The 24,869-nt window shown below is 45.4% G+C and overlaps 3 protein-coding genes and 1 long non-coding RNA gene across 4 annotated transcripts in view; 3 read left to right on the top strand and 1 right to left on the bottom strand.

Moving 5' to 3' along the window:
• The window catches only part of slc25a36a (solute carrier family 25 member 36a), a 31,317-nt gene extending 24,202 nt beyond the window's left edge, over positions 1–7,115 (top strand). The window contains exons 5-7 of the mRNA XM_052088554.1: positions 2,560–2,626; positions 2,702–2,991; positions 3,994–7,115. Coding sequence (XP_051944514.1) covers positions 2,560–2,626; positions 2,702–2,991; positions 3,994–4,187 — 551 coding nt within the window. The 3' untranslated portion in view covers positions 4,188–7,115. The remainder of the gene's footprint in view (positions 1–2,559; positions 2,627–2,701; positions 2,992–3,993) is intronic.
• The window catches only part of nmnat3 (nicotinamide nucleotide adenylyltransferase 3), a 266,385-nt gene that overhangs the window by 22,696 nt on the left and 218,820 nt on the right, over positions 1–24,869 (top strand). The window lies entirely within an intron of this gene.
• The window catches only part of LOC127616808 (uncharacterized), a 121,420-nt gene that overhangs the window by 68,513 nt on the left and 28,038 nt on the right, over positions 1–24,869 (bottom strand). The window lies entirely within an intron of this gene.
• spsb4a (splA/ryanodine receptor domain and SOCS box containing 4a) overlaps positions 10,217–24,869 on the top strand; it is an 81,682-nt gene continuing 67,029 nt past the window's right edge. Inside the window, exon 1 of the mRNA XM_052088569.1 lies at positions 10,217–10,418. The gene's annotated coding sequence lies outside the window, so the exon portion shown is untranslated. The remainder of the gene's footprint in view (positions 10,419–24,869) is intronic.

The raw sequence follows: 24,869 nt of genomic DNA, 5'->3' as shown, positions 1-24,869 counted from the left end.
CGAACTTCTACTTCTGCCCTCTTTTTGTCTTCCTCCTCTTCTTCCTCTTCTTTCTGTTCTTCTCTTCAACCGCCCTGCGCCATCATCGGGCTCTTGTGCCGAGGTGTTAGATGAGACCGAGTTCCCGTTTGCTCTGGTCTTAGCTCTTCTGCTAGTGGCCTCACTCAATTGTACTGCACTTCCTACTTCACAGTAAAGAAAATACACACAATGGCATCTGTAAATATTTTCAGCTTCATTGTGGACTTCTACATTTAGCATACCGTGAAAGAAAGGCAGATGAAATATAGGGGAAACAGAGCATCTTTCACAGATGATAAAAGCCAACTACTTCCAACAATGGACCGTAACACTTTGCACAGTGGCGAATATGATCTTCATACCCTTGCGTGTGTCCAAGACTACAAAAATAAGCTGGTTGTGAAAGAGCATACAGTAGCTTTGCTAGCTTCAGCTACAGTGCACTCCGCTTAATAGAACACCGGTTAATAGAGTAATCCGCTTAATAGAGCAAAAGGCTCTGGAACAGATTTGCCTAATGCAATTTCCTATAAAGATACTCCGCTTAGTAGAACAGATCTCCGCTTAATAGAACAGGCCGTAAGCAATGAACATTGTAAACTAGTGGTTTTCGAAGTGTAGCTATCGCGATACTGTACCACTATCGCGAGAAAACGCGGTAGTTCTAGCCGTATACAGTAACGGGTAGCACGCGTCACTCCACACATAGACACACGCACGTCACAATGGCTTCAACTTCATTCAAGAGACGAGAGAGAGACGAAGTGTAGCTATCGCGATACTGTACCACTATCGCGAGAAAACGCGGTAGTTCTAGCCGTATACAGTAACAGGTAGCACGCGTCACTCCACACATAGACACACGCACGTCACAATGGCTTCAACTTCATTCAAGAGACGAGGGCTATCACCTGCGGATAAGAAGGACATACTCAGACGATACGATGCATTGCCGGATTCTCAGAAGGTACGCCCGCGGTTTCCAGGACTTCCCTCTTATCCAGCGCATTGAGAGGGAAGTCAACCGCAAAATTACGGACTCCTGTTTCCAGACAAAAGTAACAAAATTTTTCTCTTGATTTGAGATGTTTGACTGAAGTTGATTAAAGTTGTTGTTTGATTAAAGATATGGACGTCCACAGTCGAAATATCTCTTCTAACTCGTCAGCAGGGGGTTTTCTGCGTGCATAACTTGGTCGTCGACGTGTCTGAAGGTGTACCTAATAAAGTGTCTCCGGTTAATAGAAACCCCGCTTAGTAGAACAGAAGCGCTTCGGCCCAATGGTGTTCTATTAAGCGGAGTGCACTGTATTCCCATTTCCACCAATCTTAAAAGATTCAAACCAACAATACTTCCTGACTGGTGGTGAGTAACGGGAGCATTGCCATGAAGTGAAACTCCATCTTTGTTGCCAAAATGTTATGTCTAATAATGCATTGACAACAAGAACTTGAATCATCGAAAGTTTCCAGGATACTGGAGGGTCTCTCTTTACGACACTGACTTCAGCATACTAGACGGGTGTAAGGATGGTAAAGTTGAGTGTGGAAATCATTGAGCCACCGCAAGTCTATCCTCAAAAACAGTACAAAAAAATTACAAGTCAAAATGGTGAATCAGAGAAAAGCTTAATTTTTGGGGTGCCAGATGAAACTGTCTGGCTTGTTCAAGAGATAAACACTGGCTCGGCTCCCACTACATTGTAATATGTCTTAACATCAGACTGGTCTGCGGCACAAAAAACAAAAACATCAACTTACATCACATTATAGTCTACTTTCAAAATTGTTTAGCCGTTCAACCTCGGGCTGAGTAACGGGAGTATCTCCTCTAAACCTTATCTAGGTTCCTTCCGTGTGCTGTATCAGGTTTTTGTTGGCTGAACTTAACTGCCGCAAGTGTCTTGGCATGCATCTAACCAACTAAGTGCTAAATGTACCAGTGAGAGAAGGCATCACTAGGATGTGGTGTGAAATCTTGGGGTACAAGAAGAGTAATAAGACCAACAGCGGCCACACTGTCAGAAGTGAGAGCCGGCCTTCTACACCACTTACACAAGTCTCTTCGCGTCTCTCTAAAGCCAATGCTGATGATAGTTAATTACTGTATAAGGTATTATCATTCAAGATGTAAGTAAATATGTGTACTGCTATAGTCTTTGTTTCGAATATGTAAACTATAATCACCGTTTACATATTTTTAACATGCTAGTGTCCACATACACATAAATTCCTGCGGGGGGCTCCTTCGGTGTTTTTCACTTTACTATCGTGGCACTATCCCGGTCCCCAACAACTGCGATAAGTGAGGGATCACTGTAATCTGTGCACGTGTAGCAAAGTTACACAAAGCATTCCTCTCCGGGACTCCATTTGTAAGTCAATTAGGAGTGCAGCAAATCCATGAAGAGGTCTGTTGACTCTGTGCTTTCGCATTGTGATATTTGGTAGTGTAGAATAAGTCAACTGTGTTGGGGGATATAATGTAGTCTTTCCAACTGACTCGAAGCCTGTCTGAACTTGATTGCTCTTTTCTAGGGTTCACAGCAATCACAGCCACCAACCCCATTTGGCTGATAAAGACCCGCATGCAGTTGGACTCAAGGTGAGAAAAAAGAAAAGCAGCAGTGGATATAGTCTTTGTGGGAATACATTCATTTTCTTTTGGTTGTGACCGCAGGAACCGGGGCGAACGCCGCATGAACGCCTTTGACTGTGTTAGGCGGGTGTACCAGATGGACGGCTTGCGAGGTTTTTACAAGGGCATGTCGGCGTCGTACGCAGGCATCTCTGAGACGGTTATCCATTTTGTCATCTATGAAAGCATCAAACGGAAGCTGCTACAGTCGAGGACTCAGACTGGCATGGAGGCCGAGGCGGAGTATGTCAAAGACGCCTCAGACTTTGTTGGCATGATGCTTGCTGCAGCCACTTCCAAAACCTGCGCCACCACCATCGCATACCCCCATGGTAATCAAGGCATCTCCCTTTCTCGCTCAATCGATTTATAAAAGGACTTATGGAACTGCATATGTGCTAGACAGAGATATTTTATTCAACCACAGGAGGAATTCACTCTACCAGTAGTCAACAAAAAGAAAACAACCCAAAAATAGATAACAATGAAATGGAAATTACAATCGAGACGTATTAACTCATTTAGTACCAGCCAATTCTGGACCAAGACTGAAAAGACATTTAAAAACGTCTTTGGGAGTGAATGAGTTAAACATAGTATCTATACAAGTTATTTATTTATTGTTATTATTTGTTTAATTAACACACATATAAAATCAGAATTTCAGTGAATTATGAATATTCATTATAAGGTGCTAGTTACCCTTTAAGTTTTGGGGCCGATCACTGATCAGAAAGTTGAAATGAACCGATCACAAGAGGACGCAATGTTAGTTTTAAACAACTTATTGACTTGTGCAGTTTATTGAGCATTGACAAAGGTATTCTGTTGGGCTCAAAAGATTAATCCGTCGATGTCAGCGTTTTTTTTTTTTAATTGGCAAAACTGGCAAAACCAACAGAAGATGAAGACATTAAACATTATCTGTTTTTTCTTTTTTTCCTTGAAATGGAACAAGTAATTGGTTTTGGGAATTTGATCCTGCCTAGTATTGAAATTGGCATCGGCCTATAAAAAATCATTCCCTATTTCGCTGAGGCAAATTAAGACTTGGTGTCAGGTAATTATGATATGTATGTAGAAGGTCTTATATTTAGCATTGTTATGCAAGTATTCAGGGTGGGAATCGATATCACAGAGCAACCCCTTCAAAACAGGCTAATGTCCTGTTAAGCTGTTCTTAGAACGGCATTCAAGAACAAACACCACACGAGGATGCCTGTTTCCATAATTGTTTATTGTGATTAGTGGTTTAATGAAATGATGAGATAATGTCTTTAGTTTCAGTCCTTAAGTACTAATCCAAGCGTCATTGCTCCACTTTTAACCTGCAGAGGTCATCCGCACAAGGCTACGAGAAGAGGGGAGCAAATACCGCTCCTTCTTCCAAACTCTACTGACGGTGCCCAGAGAGGAGGGTTACCGGGCGCTGTACCGCGGCCTCACCACACACCTTGTCAGACAGATTCCCAACACGGCCATCATGATGTGTACCTACGAAGTGGTGGTCTACCTGTTTGGCCGTTAGCGGCCACGCCTGCGCTCCTTCCAACTGTGTACAGACTCGAAGATGAAGGCCTTTTGGCAAGGAGCAAATGACGACCAAAGGAAAACCCAAGAAGCTGAAGTGGACCGGCAGAGTGTAATCAAGTCATATCTGAAACGTGAAAGGAGGGAAACCCTTTGGTACCATTACAACCTGTAGACTGCGATTTCCCGTCTTTGGCTTGACCTAAGAGAGAGATTGCTGAATATTGCCTTGGGTAAGAAAGAAAGATGCCCAAACGGAAGGAGCCTCTGAAAAAAAGTTAATGAGCACAATTCAGTGGCCTTAAGCGTTGTTTCTACAAGTGAGTGATGGGTAAATTGCTGCTTTTCATTCAGGTAGAGAACATTTCACAAGGGGGAATGCTTGAAGACAACTGCAGTTGGCAGGAAGGATGGGAACAAAATGCGATTGGAATTGCAAACTTCCACTATTCAAAGATGATGAAAGATTTTTATTTTTTTACCTGTCCGTTATTTTCTGATGCAATTTTCTGTTTTTGTGTTCAGGCCAAAAAATAGTACAGTGGGGCCTGGAGATGAAGGCGATAATGGAAAAAAAAATCACATAATTAACAAGACTTCAAGTTCTTTTTAAATTGCCAGTTTAAAAATGTCTCTACAGAAAGTTACCTTCACCATAGAGGAAGTAGTTAGACGTCTTATGAACTACATTTTGAAACAAAATGAAAGGCAAAGCGATGTGGTTTGTTTTCAATACACCAAGTGTAATTCTATTTTATATTTTGGCTGACTTGATACTGGAACGACATTAAACCGCTCCCCATCTGCCAGATGGCTGCGAAACAAGTTGAATTCAATGGCACCATTCAATGCAAACTAGTCAGCCAACCAATGGCTTGCATCTGAAAAGCTCATTAGGCGTGTCACTTGTTTCTCAAGGCACCACTGTCCTGCTTGAGGAGCTTCAAAAGTAATCCTTTGCTAGTATCAGTTTATGAGAGTCTGAGTTGAGGAATGTTTGTCCAATGTTGAATGTCAATGGAAAGGTTTCTTTTTGAAGGAGTATCTTGCTTTTATTCAGTCGCTAATCTCTTGTCTTTATGCTCCATGACTTCAAGCATTCCCCCTTGAAGCACCGGATCCCTCGTAAATACAAATAGGACTTGAAACGGTCTGGCACTCAAACACCTTGCGAAGGACAGGGAGAAAATCTGACCTTCCATCTGAACTTTTTTTTTTTGCCTGGTCGTGACAATACGATCTGAATTGGCGGCCACATCCTTTATTAAATGTGATTTGCGTGATTGTCAAGAAGTACCCAAATCTGCCACCGGCAAATGAATATGCAGTGGCAGTGCGGCAGAATAGTTTTTCCCACCAGAACCCATATTTGTAGAGCTGTATTTGTGTGTCTACTACGTCGAAGAGTTGGAGTGTGGCATCTGCATGTGTAACAAACGACGACTAAAGATTTCCTGCCCCTGCACTAACTTTTAATTTCGCGAGACTGTGACTGGGAGTGAGCGTGGATGGTTGTTCGTCTCTGTGTGCACTGTGATTGGCTGGCAACCGATTCAGGGTGTCCCCCGCCTACTGCCCGAAGACAGCTGGGATAGGCTCCAGCACCCCCCGCGACCCTAGTGAGGATCAAGCGGCTCGGAAGATGAATGAATGAATGTGACTGGGAGTGTGGAGAAGCTCCTCCCGTGTAATATGCGCGAGTTTCATTCCCTCTCCTGCACCACTTCTTCCTTTCTTTGGCTTCCAGCCGAGCTGATAACATGCACTTTTGGGGCCTTTTGAAGGCTTGTGCTTTGCATTCTGTTGTGTGGACAGTTGAATTGTGTAAACACTTGTAAAAGAAGACAAAGTATATAAAAAATGTATTTTGCGCCACTGTTCTTAGAGCAAATATATTGTACAGGATTGTGATCTCAGTAGTTGTTATTCATGCCGTGTGTGTGTACATATAAAACACTGTATATGAATACCATTGTTTTTTCGTCATGTACGAGTTGTTGCAATTTTTTTGTGCAATTGACACCAATTGTTTTGGGGTTTTTTTTTCCAAATATATACGCTAAGCATTAATACTTAATGATGCTGCAGGGCAATCACTTTTCAGTCACATTTTTGACCATAAGGTTGGATTGTATTTTGTTTTCATTGCAGTAATGGGTGTTCCTCAGTCATGTTGGAATGTCGTCATCATATGTGCTGTTTACATCTTTATCATGTTCAAGTCCAAGCAATATGCTTATTTGCAAGTGTTATTCAGTGTGAGTGTTTAAAAAAAGTTGTTTCATCCTTTTAAATTAATTTAATAAGTTCCTGAAATGTGAAACCTGTTTCATCAAAAGGATTATCCTAAAAGTTAACCTGATAATTTTTTCACCCTCATAGGTAAAAACAAAGTAGACACGACAGCTTATCGTTAAGATGGTTTATCTACATTCTCCCCCAATGTTTTTCATGCCGTTGCCACATTTCCCTTAAAAGAACAGAACAGAAATGCAAGAAACCAAACTTATTTATGCATGGTTTTTAACTCTATTGAACATTTATTGCAGTATTGTTAGAGGCCATCAAAACCCTGCGCTGTTACTTGGGATAATTTGTATTATTTCCTCTCTCTGGTGACATGTAGTTAACACTTAGTTGCAAAAAAAAAAAAAAAAAGATTCTCGCCCATGTTTTCCTTAGCCACACTCATAGCTTTTGTCTTTTGTTCCTTCGTAGTCGAGTACTAAAGGTCAGTTACCAAAATGTGACATACACAATCTGGACTGGACAGGTGCTGATTTTTCCCTCATTGCCATGTTTTCAGGTCAATGATTTTTACCTAGAACATGTGGACAGTGCGAAAGTTGTTTGTTTGGGTTTTTTTGGTGCCCCAATCATTTTTTATTTGTTACTAAAACAGAGGAAAATAAAATTGTGAAAATAACACCTTTGTTTTTTTAATTTTATTAAACACGCAGTACTCACCATAATAGTACACGCCCCTCCCCCTTTTTTCCCTCAGTAAACACTTGTTTCAAGTTCTAAACTTCTACGGCCTTCATTTCTGTGTATTCATTGTTAGAAAACTGCAGCGAAGGGGAGTGGGTTGAAGCAGTGAATTCAATGGACCATATATGGAGGCGCATAGAAATTTCGATTCTAAAAGGAAATGTACATTCTATGTTGAGCGCGAAAGGTCCGTCAGTTGGTGTAGCTAATGATTATCGCCACTAGGGGGAGCCAAATGTCTTCCACGCGCCCACGATTCCATTGACGACTTACACCAAGGGTGTCCAAACTTTTTGCCAAGGGGGCCAGATTTTATGTGGTAAAATGTCGGGGGGCCGACCTTGGCTGACATTCTTTACATTGAACAACAATATTGTTCAACAAATTTTAGTAAGCCAGTCTGTTTCACATTTCCATTTTTGTTTTAATTTCAACAATCTTAAGAATTTCTTTTGGTTCATTTGAAACAGGTATATCACATGCAACTGCTTATTCACTTGACTTTTTCTTAAACAGAAGTCTCCTGAGTGCAAATTGATTGATTTAAAACATAAAATGTATCACCATGACTTTTCAATAGTCACAAAACCTTTGACTCGAACAACAGGGAAATGAACAAGCAATACACATATCCACAACTGCAAGGATCATTTGAAATATGACATATCAGTCAATATAAACACGGAGTGATGCCTTGTTAACTCGTGAGTGATGCCCTCTAGTGTCTAAATGCTATTACTCGTTTAGTGAATGCTATTACTCATTTAGCCACTAGAGGGAAGCAGTACTCTATGAAACATCACTCACCAGTCTACGAGACCTCAGTCAATGCAACACGTGTTCCATTGCGCCCAACCTGCGGGCCAGACGGCACTGATTTTATGACAGGGGCCGAGGGCCGGATGAAATTCGACCGCGGGCCAGATTTGGCCCGCGGGCCGGACTTTGGACACGGTCTACATGTCTTCGGGGTCTGCAGCACATTATTTTCCTGTGCATGAATTATTTGAATACATTTTTGGAATTGTAGTCATGTAACTCTTCACGTATGCTATGTTGTGACCGTGTTAAAAATTGACCTTGCATTTAACAACCCCCTGTTTTCTTATTCAATCGACACAGAACTGAAGCATAGCTAAACTGTTAGAGGAGTTAAGTGAAATTTATTTGCAGGTAATCTTTAGGAAGTGTTTGTTTTTATGCAGTGAGTATGGTACAATTCCTTTGTAACTCGTGAAATACTTTTACAATTTTTTTTTTTAAATACGATATTTCAGTGTTTATTATTCAAACTGCATCGCATTACAGTGGCTCACAATGATAGATAATACTTAAGTACTTAAGAATAAAATCTATCCTTGCAATCTTTATTAGCTCATAAATTAAGTGACCATCGTAAGAGGGAGCACATCACTCCTACTCTGGCATCCCTTCACTGGCTCCATATACACTTTAGAGTTCTTTTTAAGATCCTATTATTTGTTTTCAAATCTTTAAATGACCTTTCATCACCTTACCTCTCTGAGCTCATCCACCCTTACACACCTGCCCGGTGCCTCAGGTCTGTATACCAGCCATTATTAGAAATACCAAGAACTAAGTGGAAACTCAGAGGGGATCGCGCCTTTTCCGTTGCTGATCCGTCTCTCTGGAATGACTTATTTGGCATTTGACACAGCATGACTCAGACTTGATTTTAGATTTACTGTTTGGTGCTTTCTACTGTCTTTGTTACTGATTATTGCTTTATTGTTGGATATATGATCGTTGCTCCATGTACAGCACTTTGTATGGCTGTTTGAAAGTGCTCTCTAGATACAATTGAGTTGAGTTGATAATTGATGGTTTCAACAATAAGAGCCTGTTGAATGGCGATCATGATCACCCGACCTCACCCCAATGGATTTTCTCTTTTGGGCTGTCGTCAACGATTAACATTTAAGATAACCAATCGTTGTAATGATGGAACAACGAAATCCTACGTGAACGTGTCTGTTTCTACAGCTTTAAGGTCATTGTTTTAATTTTTTTATTTTATTGTTGTAATTGTGAGAGTTTAATTTCCTTCAAGTGATGAATGAAGGATGTATGCATCTATTCATCCATCCATCTATCTATCCATCCTCACCAGGGTTGCGGCGTGCTGGTGCCTATCCCAGGTGTTTTTGGACAGTAGAGGAGGGGGGGAAACACAGGGCACACTTAGACGAACAGCCATTCGCGCTCACACTCACACCTTGGGACAATTCAGAGCAGGGGTAAGGAACTCCGGTTTCTCAAGAGCCGTATCCTGCCTTTTTTAGACCGCTCCCTATTCCATCACACCTGATTCAGTTCGTCAGCAAGCGCTGTCGAGGCATGAAACGATCATGAGCCATGGAATCAGGTTCCCGACACTACCCGGAATTCCAGTAACATGCCATTCATGTTTTTTAAATGTCGGAGGAAGCCGGAGCACCCGGAGAAAACTCACGGGAGAAAATGCAAAGACCACCACAGGAAGTCGAAGCCAGAATCAAACCTCACACCACTGTGAGGCAGACGTGTAATCATTTAACCGGTCGTCTACGGTGCCGCTCTCTATGTATCTATAATTGAGTATATATTTTTTTCAATAAGTACTCATTACCTTTAGTTAAAGGGCTAATGTTTACTTTCAGTCGCCCTTCTTGAGGAACATAACTGTACTCTAATAAATTTGTTTCAACTCTATTCACTTCTCTGCTTAAGTGTAAAACCTGGACGACAGGAATGTGTAAATGCGCTCGCAATTTGAGCGATTGTACTAAATGGCAATTTGTATCTTCTAATACTTACGTAATGTTTTGTTTTAAATAAAAAAAACTATGTACCTGCCTCTACCCTTAAAGTGGAAGTATCAGCATGCTCTGATTGTCTGCATACACTAGAATTTTTCAATTTGGCGAACTTTCTAAAGGTCCCGTAAACATAGCATAATAGCTTCGGCCAATAACGTAAGCGCTGACGCGGCACACGCGACCAATCACAGCGCTAGTTGCTGATTTAATGGCCCTTCAACGTCGGGGTTTGGCTTCGACCAGCTACCATTGAACTGCAACAAAGAGGCACGGCACTCGGCCGCTTGTTCGGAACACCGCCGGAATAGCATCGTGGCCATTAACTGCGAGGACAAGCCTTGTTTTTTTGTCTGTGTGTGTTTTGTGTTTTTGAGCAGCTGAAAAGTGACGTTTTGAGCGCGTTGAGTTTCTTCCGTGCGGTGAGTGTTTGCGTTTAAACTGATTGAGTACCTTTGTTTTGTTGATCCCTTTGTTTTGTTGATGTTTATAAGTCATTGGTGATGAAAGAGACACACACTCTTGTAGTTTATGCTTTTATTTTTTGACGAGAGAAATTATTTTCTCTCTTCTCATGCCACCAAAAGTGTCCGAGCGCTAAAGTTTAATGAAGCAAACTGGGAAACATTTTTACTTCGGGGACAACAGCAAAGCTCCAAAGGGGTCCACCGTCCTTTGGTGTGTTTGTGAATCCCAAGCTGATAAGCAAACATCTTGTGTATTTTTCAATGTGCTCCTGAGAGCCACCTGTTCAAATACCAGAAAAGACACACAAACAATACACTGTTGTTCTCACTACTCCTACTACAGAGGTGTTGATTTAACAATTTGTTGTTGGAATTAACTGCACTTTCCCGATTGGTGTATTTTATCTTTCTAATGTTATTAAATATGTGATTTCTAAAACACTTGTAAATACAGATGTTTGAATACTGCTATGGGATCATGCATCATGTAAGGCACCTTACATGATGGCTGTTCATTCTCAGGGGCGTAGCCAGACATTTAGCAGTGGGGTGGCCAGGTTGATGCAACACCAATACGTGGGCACATACACTGTACTGCTCACATTCTTGTAAGACCTTCTTGAATATGTTTATCATACTGCCCACAGTCAGGGTTTCTTGAAGTATCCATCCATCAATTTTCTAATCCGCTTATGGTCACAATGGTTGCGGGCGTGCTGGAGCCGATCACAGCTGTCTTCGGGCAGTAGGCGGGTTTCACCCTGGACTGGTTGCCAGCCAATCGCAGGGCACACATAGACGAACAGCCATTTGCACTCACAATCATATCTAGGGACAATTTAGAGTGTTCATGAGCCTGCCATATATGTTTTTGGGTAGTGGGAGGAAACCCGTGCAGGCACATGGAGAACATGCAAACTCCACACAGGAAGACTGGAGCCAGAATCGAAACCTCCGCCTTTGCACTGTGAAGCAGACGTACTAGGCAGTCGACCATCATGTCGTCTGTTTCATGAAGTAAAATCGAAGGAATATGCAGACCCAACACACTCAGAATACAAGCAGGAACAAGTTTAAGTGAAAAGCAATGTCTTGCTGAGCATAGTTTGAGATCATGCCATTTCCTTTGCTGTTGCTCTGCTTCTGTGTACTATCACATAATCTATTTCTATCTCATGCACTGATTTGCTCGCTAACAACCAATCAAAGTGTTCAGTAGTCACTGATGTCTGACATTTTGCATACTGTGATCGATGGCTCACTTCTTTTGCAACTGTATTTAACAAGCACAGTGACGCAAAAATGTATTCACAGGGCGATATTATGGTACAGTAGTTTTAAAACTTTCCAGTTAATCATGACATTGTCCTAAAGCCGGCTGCTGCACAACCAGTCAGAAGGTTACTTGTTTATCTCACCTTTGATTGTAAATCGCAAACACGGCTGTGACCACAGCCGACGCCAAAACAGAGCAACGACCGCCTGAGACAGTGTACACACGGACTAACTCCTCTCTCAGTTGCATACCACTCTCCCGACCGCTCTCGTGATCCCCGCTCCCATCCCGTGAGTTGCATGATGTATTCAAAGACATTTGGAAATAACATTGCACAGCAAAAACAACACGACGAATTACCAACGCAACAACACGCGCATCATAAACGTCTCACAGTCGAGCACGAATTTTTACCACACTTTCTCAGTTAAAAAAAAAGGAACAATTGTTGAAACTAGGCAGACTAGGCGCACTTGTCCCAATCCGGTGCATCGGAGAAAGTGGCCATGTGTTTAGTGTGCAGGGACAGTAAGGAGGTGGGGTCCTCACTTTGTGACGTAGAGGAGTGAGGATTACAGTCGTTTTCTTGCATTGGGAGGCCCTTGTGCTGAGAGTGGAGGAATGAGCAGGAATGCTTCCAGTTATAAAGCTTCAAACAACTGCTATTTTTAACACACACCGACAGCAACACATGCAAACACCGCACACAGCAATATTCACTGACATTATTCCCTCTGTTCTGTTCTAAGGACGACTTTAACTTACTAGCTCTCAGTTGAGTAAAATGTATCCTTCCGTTTGCTGTTATTTCCGCTGCATCTCTTCGGGTAGATCTCAGTGCTGGCTGACATGTTGCGGCACAACACCATAGGAACTTGTAAAAACACGGTTGCACATTTATCCACAGGCTAATAATGCAAACACAAATTTTCTGTGGTTAATTGATGGACATCATCGGGGAAAGACATGCCTCTAAAAATGTTATCCCCGTGGCTGCGTGTGTTTTCTCCGGGTACGCCGGTTTCCTCCCACATTCCAAAAACATGCATGGCAGGTTAATGGAACACTCTAAATTGTCCTAAGGTGTGAGTGTGAGCGCAGATGGTTATTCGTCTGTGTACCCTGCGATTGGCCGGCAACTGATTCAGGGTGTAACCTGCCTACTGCCCGAAGACGGCTGGGATAGGCTTCCGTACGCCCCCCAGCCCTTGTGAGGATAAGCGCATTAGAAAATGGATGGATGAGTGGATAGTGTTATGAATTTGTAGGATTTTTTGGGGGGCGGGGGGGAGAAAATACTCAATTTTACCGTGGAGAGTTATGATTGCTCTTTACAACATTAGTATGACATTGTGGAAATTGTAGCAACGCGAAGAAAGCGACAATTTCTCACGTTCGCACTCAGAGAGAGTGTGTCATTTTTTTATTAGCACAAACAGCAGCAAAACTTCCCGCGCCAACCGAGACCTGCCGAAAGTCGGTTTCCATAGAAACAAGCAAATAAACATGGCGGTCCTTAAAGGGACTGCAATTATTTCTACCCCGTTACCAAATCGTGAACTCTCTGACACGCATATGCAACATTGCATTCACACGTTTGCAGTTGGTGTTGAATTATGTATATAGAAGTCACTACACACATCCCCCCAGAATTCAACCCAACAAAAATAGACACTCTAAAGTTCAAGTCGCGGGGGGCGAATCCGGCGGCCGTAACGGCTACGTCGTCCGGGGGAGAGAGGAAGCGCATCCGCAGGGGGCGGTCGCGGAGGAACAGGAGAAACCGAAGATGGGGAAGTCACGGGGAAAGGGTCAGAGGGGAGAAGGCCAGGAGACAAGCTTCCGGTAGGAGGACGACCTCGCCTCGGCAGGCGAGCCACTTCAACTGGCCCGGCCAAGTCCTAGTGAGCTGGCTTAAGGCGGTCCACCGAAACCCGCTCGGGTTTACCCCCCATGTCAATGACAAAATGTTTCTGTCCCGCCTCCAAAACTCGGAAGGGGCCCTCATAAGGAGGGCGCAAGGGCCCTCTGTGCCCATCAACGTGAATGAACACATAACCGGCTGACAGGAGGTCCTTGGGCATGTGAGAACCTGGTACACCGTGGCAAGAAGTGGGCAGCGGGGCAAAGAACCTGGCATTGTCCAAGTGGGTGGGGCGTTGTGTCGTGGCCGACCAAGGAGTCGAAGCAGTGGGCACAAAATCTCCAGGGACCCGCAGAGGCTAGCCATAAACCAGCTCCGCAGAGGAGGACCGGAGATCCTCCTTAGGCACCGTCCTGATGCCCAGCATGATCCACGGGAGTCTGTCAATCCAGTTGCCATCCTTCAAAGTGGCACGAAGAGCAGCCTTCATCGACCGGTGGAAACGTTCGCAAAGGCCGTTGCCCTGCGGGTGATGCGCTGTGGTGCGGTGCAACTTCACCCCTAAGCCCTCTGCCACTGCAGTCTTAAGCTCAGAAGTGAACTGCACGCCGCGATCCGAGGAAATATCCGAAGGGATGCCAAAACAGGATATCCAGGTGCCAATAAACGCTCGTGCCACGTCGACTGATGTAATGGACGAGAGCGGGGCGACCTCCGCCCAGCGTGTGGTGCGGTCGACCATAGTTAACAGGTGAGTTCACCCCCGAGAAGGGGGCAGGAGGCCAACCAGGTCGACGTTGACATGGTCGAAACGTCGCTCAGGCACGTGAAAGTGTTCCAAAGGGGCCTTGGTGTGGCGGTGCACCTTGGCCCGCTGGCACTCCACGCAGGCACGAGCCCAATCTCTGACATCCTTCCTCAGGCCGTGCCACACGAACTTGGCTGCCACCAGTCTTTGAGAGGCCTTGGTCTCTGGGTGAGAGAGTCCATGGACAGCATCGAAAACCGGCCGTCGCCAGCTCAAGGGAACCACAGGCCGAGGTGTGCCTGTGGAGACGTCACAGAGCAAAGTAGTGCCGGAGCTGCCAAAAACCATGTCCCTAAGCTGCAAACCTGTAGTGGACGACCGGCACTGCTGCACTGTGGTGTCGGAAACCTGGTCCTTCGCCATACTGCAGTAGTCGAGACCCAGGTGGATCGCTCCAGCTATGGCTCTGGAGAGGCAGTCAGCAACACAGATGTCCTTCCCCGCCACGTGTTGAATGTCTGTAGTAAATTCGGAGACATAGGACAGCTGGCATTGCTGTCGGGCGGACCATGGTTCTGCTGCCTTGGACATGGCGAAGGTCAACGGTTTGTGGTCGACGTAAACTGTAAACCGGCGGCCTTTCCAGCATGTGTCGAAAATGGCGGATGGCGAGGTACATCCCAAGCAGTTCACGGGCGAAAGTACTGTACTTTCGCTCAGTGGGGCGTAACTGGCTACTGAAAAAAGCGAGAGGCTGCCAGGTACCGTCCATCCATTGTTCAAACACCGCCCCCACCGCGTAGTCCGAAGCATCCGTGGTCAGTGCCACAGGGGCAGAAAAGGAGGGATGTGCCAGCATCGTAGCCCGTGCCAAAGCTGCTTTGGTGTCCATAAAAGCCCTGACCCTGCTTTCAGTCCAGTCAACAGTGTGTTTGGGCTTCTTGCCTTTAAGGGCCTCATATAGAAGCTGCATACTGCGAGCCGCTCCCGGAATGAAACGATGATAGAAGTTCACCATGCCAAGAAATTCCTGCACGGACTTCACGGTGACTGGGCGTGGGAACACTGTGACGGCCTCCACCTTGGACGGGAGAGGAACTGCGCCTGCCTCCGTGACCCTGAGCCCCAAGAAGTCTATGGTGGAGAGGCCAAACTGGCACTTCGCAGGGTTGATGATAAGTCCGTGTTGACTGAGACGTTGAAAAAGGGTTCGGAGGTGTGCCATGTGGTCTGACGTGGAAGAACTTGCTACCAGGATGTCGTCAAGGTACACGAAAACAAAGGGAAGGTCCCGCAGCACAGAGTCCATCAGGCGTTGGAAGGTCTGAGCAGCGTTCTTAAGCCCAAACGGCATGCGTAGAAACTCAAACAATCCAAAAGGTGTGATCACTGCCGTTTTAGGGATGTCGGTGGGGTGAACGGGAACCTGATGGTAGCCCCTCACAAGGTCGACCTTGGAGAAAATCACCGTGCCGGCTAGGTGAGCTGAGAAATCCTGGATGTGCGGTACAGGGTAGCGGTCGGGCGTAGTAGCGTCGTTGAGCCGTCGATAATCTCCACAAGGGCGGCAGCCGCCGCCGGGTTTAGGGACCATGTGGAGAGGAGAGGCCCAAGGGCTGTTAGAGCGGCGGACAATTCCCAGGCGCTCCATGTTGTCGAACTCCGTATTGGCCACAGCCAGCTTGGCCGGGTTTAGGCGCCGCGCTCGGGCGTAGACCAGTGGGCCCGTGCTGGCGATGTGGTGTTCCACCCATGCCTGGCAGCCGCCGAAGTGAAGGTGGGCTGTGTGAGTGCAGGGAATTCGGCAAGCAGGCGGTGGAAAACGTCCGTGAGGGGGACTATGCTGGAGAGGCGGATAACATCGGGCGGTCTGAGTGTGCACGCGTAAGAACAGAAAGTGGCAGCGTCTATTAAGCGTTGGTTTTTCACATCCACCAAAAGTCCATGAGTGCACAAAAAATCCGCCCCCAAAAGAGGTACATCGACACGCGCTGTAACAAAGTTCCAACTAAAGCGCTGCCCACCGAAGCACAGTTCCACGAACCTCATGCCGTAGGTGCGAATGGGGGTCCCATTCGCAGCTGCCAAAGGAGGGCCGTGGGTGTCAGCTACCATGTCGATCTGCGTTGCGGGCAAAATGCTGCGCTGTGCCCCTGTGTCGCAGAGGAAATGCCGTCCAGAGATAGAGACGCAGATGAAAAGCAGCCCGCCAAGGTTGCAGACACTCATGGCCACTAATAAGCGCCGGCCGCGGCGTTTCCCGGCCCGCAGAACGAGCACGGCGAGCGGCACCTCTTAGCCTTCGGTCCGAACTTGGCGTGGTAAAAACATAAACCAGTAGCTTGCCGCGGGTGAGGGACAGCCGCGACGAGTGCGTAATTATCGGAGGCACTAGCGGCAGTCACGGGGAGGAGAGCCGCTGCACAGTGTTGCCGGCCGGCCAGGAAAAATTTATCAGCCTCCGCAGCGAGCTCTCTACAGTCAGTGATAGCGGTGTTAGCCAAAGCTGCCCTCACCTGGGTGGGTAACTGGCGCAGAAAAAGGTGAAGAAAAAGAAAGTCCGGTTTGTGCTCGCCTAGCAGCTCGAGCATACGATCCATTAACTCGGAGGGCTTGCCGTCCCCCAGGCCGTGGAGAGAAAAAAGTTTGTCGGCCCGTTCAGCGTCGGAAAGTTCAAAGGTTTTCAATAAGTGAGCCTTCAGCGCATCATATCGTCCTTCTGTCGGAAGAGATTTGAGGAAACTCACGACCCTGGACGCCGTCGAACCGCCCAGCGCGGAAGCAACGTAGTAGTATCTCGTAGTATCCGGAGTGATGTTGCGTAGGGCGAACTGGGCCTCAGTCTCAGCGAACCAAGCAGACGCAGATGATTCCCAAAACTCGGGGAGCTTGAGCGAAACAGCGTTCACGGACATCTTTTTATTAGCACAAACGGCAGCAAAACTTCCCGCGCCAACCGAGACCCGCCGAAAGTCGGTTTCCATAGTCCTTAAAGGGACTGCAATTATTTCTACCCCGTTACCAAAATAGTGAACTCTCTGACACGCATATGCAACATTGCATTCAACATGTTTGCAGTTGGTGGTGAATTATGTATATAGAAGTCACTATAACATGTTTGTGAGCAGCATACAATACAATACAGCCTCATTTATATCGCACTTTCACAACAGCATCATGACAATCCCGTTTGTCCCGTTTGTACTGTACAGTATATCAATTCATTCACCGTTGTTTGAGTTAATCCAAAATGTTAAGTAGACTGTGTGTACATTCACCAACGTTGTGTATAGATCAGAGGTCTTTCAACAGTAGAGGATGATGAGGATGTGGTTTGTACCTTGCATGACCGATGTTGCCTTTGCCTTGTTTTCGTCACCATTGCCAGGGTTGAGCGTAATAAAAGGATACTCTTAGTGTTCAAATCAGTGCAACATTCTGACTCTTTGGATTTGTAAGCAGAATTCCACAATGCACTTTTCAAGGATGCAAATCAGTTCTTGCGCTGCGACAAGTGATCAGTTCCCTCTGCGGCTATCTTGACATTTACTCCACATTCTATATGAGATGGGGAAGGTGACAAGGACACGTAAAGAAGGGGAGGAGAGTGTAGAAGACCGAATAGCCGTTGAGCGCAAAAGAGGAACAAGATTCGGAACATGTGGACAAAATGGCAAGAGTGGGATTAAAATGAAAGCATAATCTGAATCGAGAGATTGGGAATCAACCACATCCATAAGTGTGTGTGTGTCTTCTGCTTGATAGATAGCCTGTCAAGATGGTGGGGGGCGGGGGGGGGGGGGGGGTGGACGACTGAAAGATGGAGGGTGTGTGTTAAATTTGTGACAAGGAGTCATTTGTCTGTCTACACGATCAAACCAGCTCGTCAGTACAATAGATTAGCTGCTCGCCAGCTCCTCCCTTTTCACCATCCTACACACCCCCACAACCCCTCCTCATTTAACTATATTTGTCTTCATTTTTCTTTCGGGGGGGAGAACAAAACAAATCAAAACATCTCTTTCTCACGCTAGCGCATGTCCTTGCCATCCTCATCATCTCGATAACCTTTGCTGGTGCCTCCATATGCCTCCTTATCACAAAAGTCCTCAGTAATTCATTCAAGGTTCACTTTTTCCAATCCTCATCCTCACCGCTCAAGTGCTTCAATTCCCTTTCCACTTAGCTGCCTGCAGGACTTAGACGCCATCATTTAAGAAACTTCCAGAGGGTACCCCTAAAACAACGATCTTGCGTTGTATCGCGGTTCATTGTTAATAGAACTCTATCAGATTTTGACATCTTTTTCAATGTCGTTGTACCACGTGCTGCAAATGCAGTATTTCTTTGCTGCCATCCCGTGAACTATGCTCAAGTCAGTTGAGGAGCTTCAGGCTTTGGTTGTGACATCTAGTTTGCGGGCAGTGTCGATTACTCACACAACAACAACAACAATTAAGCTGTATTATTTGAGAAGATTTGATGTTATACTCATCAAGTGTTTTTGATAGTGGCTCAGTTACTGGTTCGCTGATTATTTTCCAAAGTAAAAGCAGATGTTTGCCAATGTCTTATTTTGATTGTTAAAAAAAGGTAACCAGTCTGCTTTCAACAGAAATGCCAGAATAATTACTGTCAAGGCGGGGAAATTTGAGGATTTGGACTCTTTCGAATGAAACAATGGCTGTAAACAATGATTTAACCTAGTTGTTGATTCTATTGATGATTGATTTTTGACAGCGTTGCTTTTGAGTATTGTCATATGCTCATTTTCAAATTGCAAACAGCAGTCCCCTCTCGACACCTGCCCCATCAGCCCAGTCATGGTAACAAAACTATAAAAAGCTCGTGCAGACCAAATGGATGAATTGAATTATAGGGATAGATTGATTCTCGATACAAAGACAATGAACGGCCACCAGCGTCCTGGAACAGGAGGTTGGGTTTAGGTCCTCTAAACAATGACCATATAAATGTGTGTACATCAGTTTATATTGTCAAATGGAACGGGGAATGCATTTCTACTGTTTTGGTTTGCGAGTGTTGTGTCTGTGTCTGTTCTTTTCACTGTCACTAAGCACAAACGAGGTACGGGACTCGTGTGTAGGTGTGAGTGCTGAAGCAGTCGAGTCGTTGCAGTGACGCAGCAAGTTTAAGTAGACTTGCGATTCCTGTTATTAGGAGCATACTTCAGTTGTATTTAGTTGTATTAGAGTGCCAAATTTTCTTTCTGGGGAAGACGTTGCATGTTTGTGCTTCGTCAGTGTTTCAGGTTGTCCAGGTTGTCACTGCTCCATCCTCAGCAGTCAGGTTGGAGCAGGTTTTCCACAAACGTGCTGCTGTCTAAAGGCACAGCCTTCTGCTCTCAATCCAGATTTTCATGGTCACTCTTGTTCCACGGACAGTCCCAATCATCCTTTGTGACGTTGCTTCCGGTCGGATGGCATGTGTGAATCAGTGTGTGTGCGCGCATGTGTGTGTATGTTGAATCTGCCTTCCCCCTCTCTTTGATGGATGTCCACAGCTTTCATGACACCGCAGTAATGGCTTTTGCGTTTCATGTTTGTCGGGGGAGCAGGTGTTTGATCATTTTGGCCACAGACAAAACACTTTCTATACAGTTATTGTGAAGAGGAACATAGCTTCAGTTTAATCTGTTCTCAATGCAACCTCACAGTGCAAATGGGGAAAAGAGAATTTTTGTCTCTCCTAGGCGCTCTGGCATCTCTTTGGAACAACAGTCTTTGCTGGCTTCTTCCTGTGTATCCCCAAAATAGAAGCGACTGCACTCATCCTCCCAGCATATTACGACGAATGTTAGACCTCTTCGTAGGCTTTCAAGGGAATCGAGCAGTGGGAGCTCATTAAAAGGCAATTGAAAAGTAGTGAATGGGGTTTGACATTAGCTGTGGCCCAGTAACCCAGGACCAGTGTGATGCTGTATGTTACACATACTGTACATATAGCACATTTGACAATAAAGTTGGATTCAATTCAAAAAATGCTCTGTCGGAACACCATCTACCTGGCTTTGCTGCCAGATTCCTTTGTCCAGTAATAGCGGACAACAGTACGCTACAGAAACAAAGAAAGTGGCTTAGCACCATGCACTACCAATTTATTTTTTTTGTGCTCTCCGACCCACACAGACGTGTGAGGATTACGTCTGCTCCATATTTGTTGCCATATTGACTCTGCACAGCCCCCGCTGCGGATCGATATGGTCCTATACATCCTCTGTACTCTTATGTTGCAGCAATGGCTAACATAATTTAAATTGCGGAAACCTCTCACTGTGTCATCTGCAAGGCTTCTTCTCTTACCTCATACCATTTGAGTGTCATCGGGTCAACAAACGGATGCCTGTGGTGAGGGACTCTACCAAGGCTGCGGGAGCATCCGGTGTTGAAAAACTGTGAGGGCAATTGGTCTATCAGACTCCCACTCGCTCCCCTCATTTTGTCTTTATTGCTTTTTGTCTGGCTTTTTGAGCCGCGATTCTGGTGCTTCGACTTTCATGAATATTTATTTCTTAGAGGGCAAGGATCAGGGGGGACCATGTGTGCCTGGCCTTCCCTAATTATGGAAATGGGCTCCTTCAGAAGTCCACATGGGCGCAATTCCGATTGGATAACACTTACTCAGCCTGAAACAAACCATCCAGAAAATCATCAGATCCATGCAGACATGCACACCCCCAGCAGAGAGCTGGTAACCCAGTAGCTGGGGCTTGCAGCTGCTTCTTTTCCTATTGTCTAAGAGAGAACTAAATGATGGACACAAACTTGGCAGATGAGTGATTAGAATCGAGCGTGTTCAGTTATGGCGTGAAAAATATTTGACACTGATGAATAAAAGTGTGATTCACGTTGACAGGCACTGCTGATCATGGGCGGGGGTGGCTATGAGAGGAAAGACTGTGTTCAGGAAGACATAGAAGATTCTTCTGGAGAGAGAGAGAGAGAGAGAGAGAGAGAGAGAGAGAGACGCTTATGTGCTGGAGTGAGTCATAGCCGAGACAAGAAAGATGGCAAAGGATGGAGGTGACTAATCATAGGACACAAGTTGGGAAATGTGGGAGAAGGCGGCGAGGTCCAAAGAGCAACATGAGAATCAGAAGAAAAGTGATAGGAAGCTGCAAATAGACACGACTCGACACAGGTGAAATGAGACAACCAGGAATTCGAGCATCCCACAAGATCAAATCTGATCCTAAATCACCGATAGGGATGGTTTGCTGTGCATACTTTATGAACTGGCACTCAAGTGGTGCTTGAGGCTACTTCCCATTCAGTTTTTTCCCCCACAGCCAAGTCAACAGAGGGCTCATCTCAGATATACAGTTAGGCATTCAAAATGGTCAAGGTAATCATGATGGAGTCCATTGCTGCTTGTGGCAAAATTGTCGATTGGGCAGATTATCGTGCTGTCTGGTGGAACCCTCTCCTTTTTAAAATCTCAACTTCTGAGGAAATGAAAAAGAAAGGGTCAATGTCAATCAAAATCATTACTGCACCACACCATAACAAGCAAACAGCAATACCTAATCATACCATCTAAAAGTGCTGGGCGATATGGAAAAGAAATCTACAATGTATAGGCCATTTCATGTCCTGATAATGAAACACCACAATATATTTTTGTTATTCTATAAAAAACAAATACAGCACACCATAGGGGTGTTCACACGGCAAGATTTTGTCCGGTGCTACGCCGGGGCTGCCCGAGTAGAGCGTTCACATGGGCAAATTAGCTCTGGCATGGCCCCGGCAAACAGCTTACACCGGAGCAAATGCTCATTTGCAAAGCAGCACCGATGTAAATTTGCATGTGTGAATGCAACTCGGTTAAATTTGCTCCAGAGCAAATGCTTGTGAAGCGTATGTACGGCGAAAATGCGTTGCCTTCGGGCTCTGTCGGACATCCGTCATGTGTTTGTTGAATATTTTGTAGGAGACTGGACTGTCTCGCAGTTGTTAGTGTACCGTATTTTCACGACTATTCGACGCACCGTACGGTTGGCCGCAGTCTCATTAATGGGTGACATTTCTGTATTTTACACATAGACAAACCACACTGTATTAATGGGCGCAGTTTTACAGTGGTAAAACATCCGCCAGCTTAAACATACGGCATGCATGTGCGCATGCTAACACGTTAGTTTGAAGCATACGGTAGCATGCCAAGACATACAGATACAAGCTAAAAACACGTTTTTAAAAAGGCAACGAAAGCAGAACTGAGTTCCGTTGTATTTTATTTAGCCATCGTACAATGTTCTCACGTTTTTCGATCAATCATCACCCAGAAATCCATCAAAGTCCTCATCCTCTGTATCAGAAGCAGAGGACTGCACATCCCAGTTGTCATTGAACGCATCACATGCTAAAGTGTGAGTTGCTACGCCTTGCCGAGCGGAAAGAAGGAGCAGCAACAGCAAAGTCAACATTTCTTTCCCACATTTGAAAGTAAAGAACAGAGCGAAACATGGTGGCAGCGCGTGTGTGTGTAGAAAGAGTTGAACAATTGTACAAGTACCTTAATCCATCAAAAACGCAGCATTCCCTCTCGTTGTCAGAGTCACTCTCATTGCCATGCCGCTCCACAGAAATGATGCCGGCTTTGCCAAAAACTCGAACAACAGTGCAAGCAGCCACGTTCATCCAAGCAGCCACAATCCATTTGCAAATTGTGGCATAACTCACCCAGCGCTGCCTCTCACTCTTTGTAAAGTTGTGTTTGCCATCGATCATCCATTGTTCCCATGCCGTTCGCAACTTTACTTTGAACGCCCGGTTGATGCCGATGTCCAGCGGTTGGAGTTCTTTAGTCAAGCCTCCGGGAATAACGGCAAGCTCAGAGTTCATTTGCTTGACTTGGTTTTTCACCGCTGCTGTGAGATGGGCACCCATGCCAAAAGCATAACCGATGGCTTGATGTTTGAACTGAGCTTCGTAGGCGTGTCTCTTTGTCGAATTTATTTTCGGGGTTCTTAGAAAGCAAAACCGGAGTTGTTTTGCAACAATGCACATTGCCTCACTCTATACAGGTGTTGGTACCTGCTTGCGGCGTCCCTTTAGCGTCCACTTACACGCCCACCCTTCACCCATTGGCGGACTGCTTCCCAGCATGCCTGTCCTCTCTCACGTCTGCCTTCTCTCTCTCTCTCTCTCTCTCTCTCTCTCTCTCTCTCTCTCTCTCTCTCTCTCTCTCTCTCTCTCTCTCTCTCTCTCTCTCTCTCTCTCTCTGTCTCTCTCTCTCTCTCTCTCTCTCTGTCTCTCTCTCTCTCTCTCTCTCTCTCTCTCTCTCTCTCTCTCTCTCTCTCTCTCTCTCTCTCTATCTCTATCTCTATCTCTATCTCTATCTCTATCTCTATCTCTATCTCTATCTCTATCTCTATCTCTATCTCTATCTCTATCTCTCTCTATATATGTATATATACACGCCCACCCTTCCCTGATTGGCCGACTTCTTTCCCGCATGCCTGGCCACAGTCATTTCCGCCTTTTCTCTATATAAACAGTGTGTCGGCTGTCAGTCAGATTTTGGAACTCAGCGCATACAAAAGACGCTCCGCACCATAAGGCGGCGTTCTGTCCATTTTGGAGAAAATTTAAGACTTTTACTGGCGCCTTACAGTCGTGAAAATATGTTTGTTCCTTTGTTGTGTGTTCACAACCCCCCCGCCCACCATTTCATTTATTTTGTGATTTCCTCTCTTGATTTAAGTTTTCGGGGGTGGTCACTCTCGAGCAGAAGGCACGGAGACCGAGAAGGAGAAGGACTTGCCTTGAGTTGTGTATCCGTTTTAAAAAGAACCAACACGACAGCTCATTTGTTTTGTCGTTTTGGTCCGCTGCAGAAACTGCCGTGTGAACGCAAGTGGGGCTGCACCGACGCTGTGCCGGTGCAGACACGCTCAGCGGCTTTGTACATGTGAACGCTCCACACAATTTGCTGCGGTGCAAAATATATCGCAACAAAATACATCGGTGCAGCGCCGGAGCAAATTGATTCACTCTGCCACCTGGTGGCAGCCTTGCGGCACAAGACTGATCAGCGCATGGTTTTGCCCCTCAAATCAAGCTTATTTGATGTATTAATTAGCCCCCAGCAGTCTGTTGATTCCGCAGAGAACAATCCTGATTTTGCGAGATCAAATATTGATTCCACGGCTTCAAAGTTGATTCACTGCGGGCATTAAAGCACTTTCTAAAGCACAAGCAGACTTGACATTCAAGGTCCTGCGTTTTTTGTGGCTGTGTAGTACGTTCCGTGAAAGTGTCCGATAGATATTTCGGCTGAGGGAAGTTTGTCTTGCTGACACTGTGGTGTGATGACTGTGTTTCATAAGGCCAAGAACTTCTGTTGTCTACCGTTTGGCAGCTTGCGGGGTCATACCATCAGGCATGTATCACCGCCACCAAGCATGAGCTCTCACCAGGCCACATCAGTGCATCAGAGCAGAAAGCAGGAAACAAAACCATGTGTAATCTTAATAAAAACAGAATCCTGACA

This window comes from Hippocampus zosterae, chromosome 15 (genome assembly GCF_025434085.1).
Source record: "Hippocampus zosterae strain Florida chromosome 15, ASM2543408v3, whole genome shotgun sequence".
Classification (NCBI taxonomy): Eukaryota; Metazoa; Chordata; class Actinopteri; order Syngnathiformes; family Syngnathidae; genus Hippocampus; species Hippocampus zosterae.
This window is presented reverse-complemented; position numbering and strand designations above follow the sequence as displayed.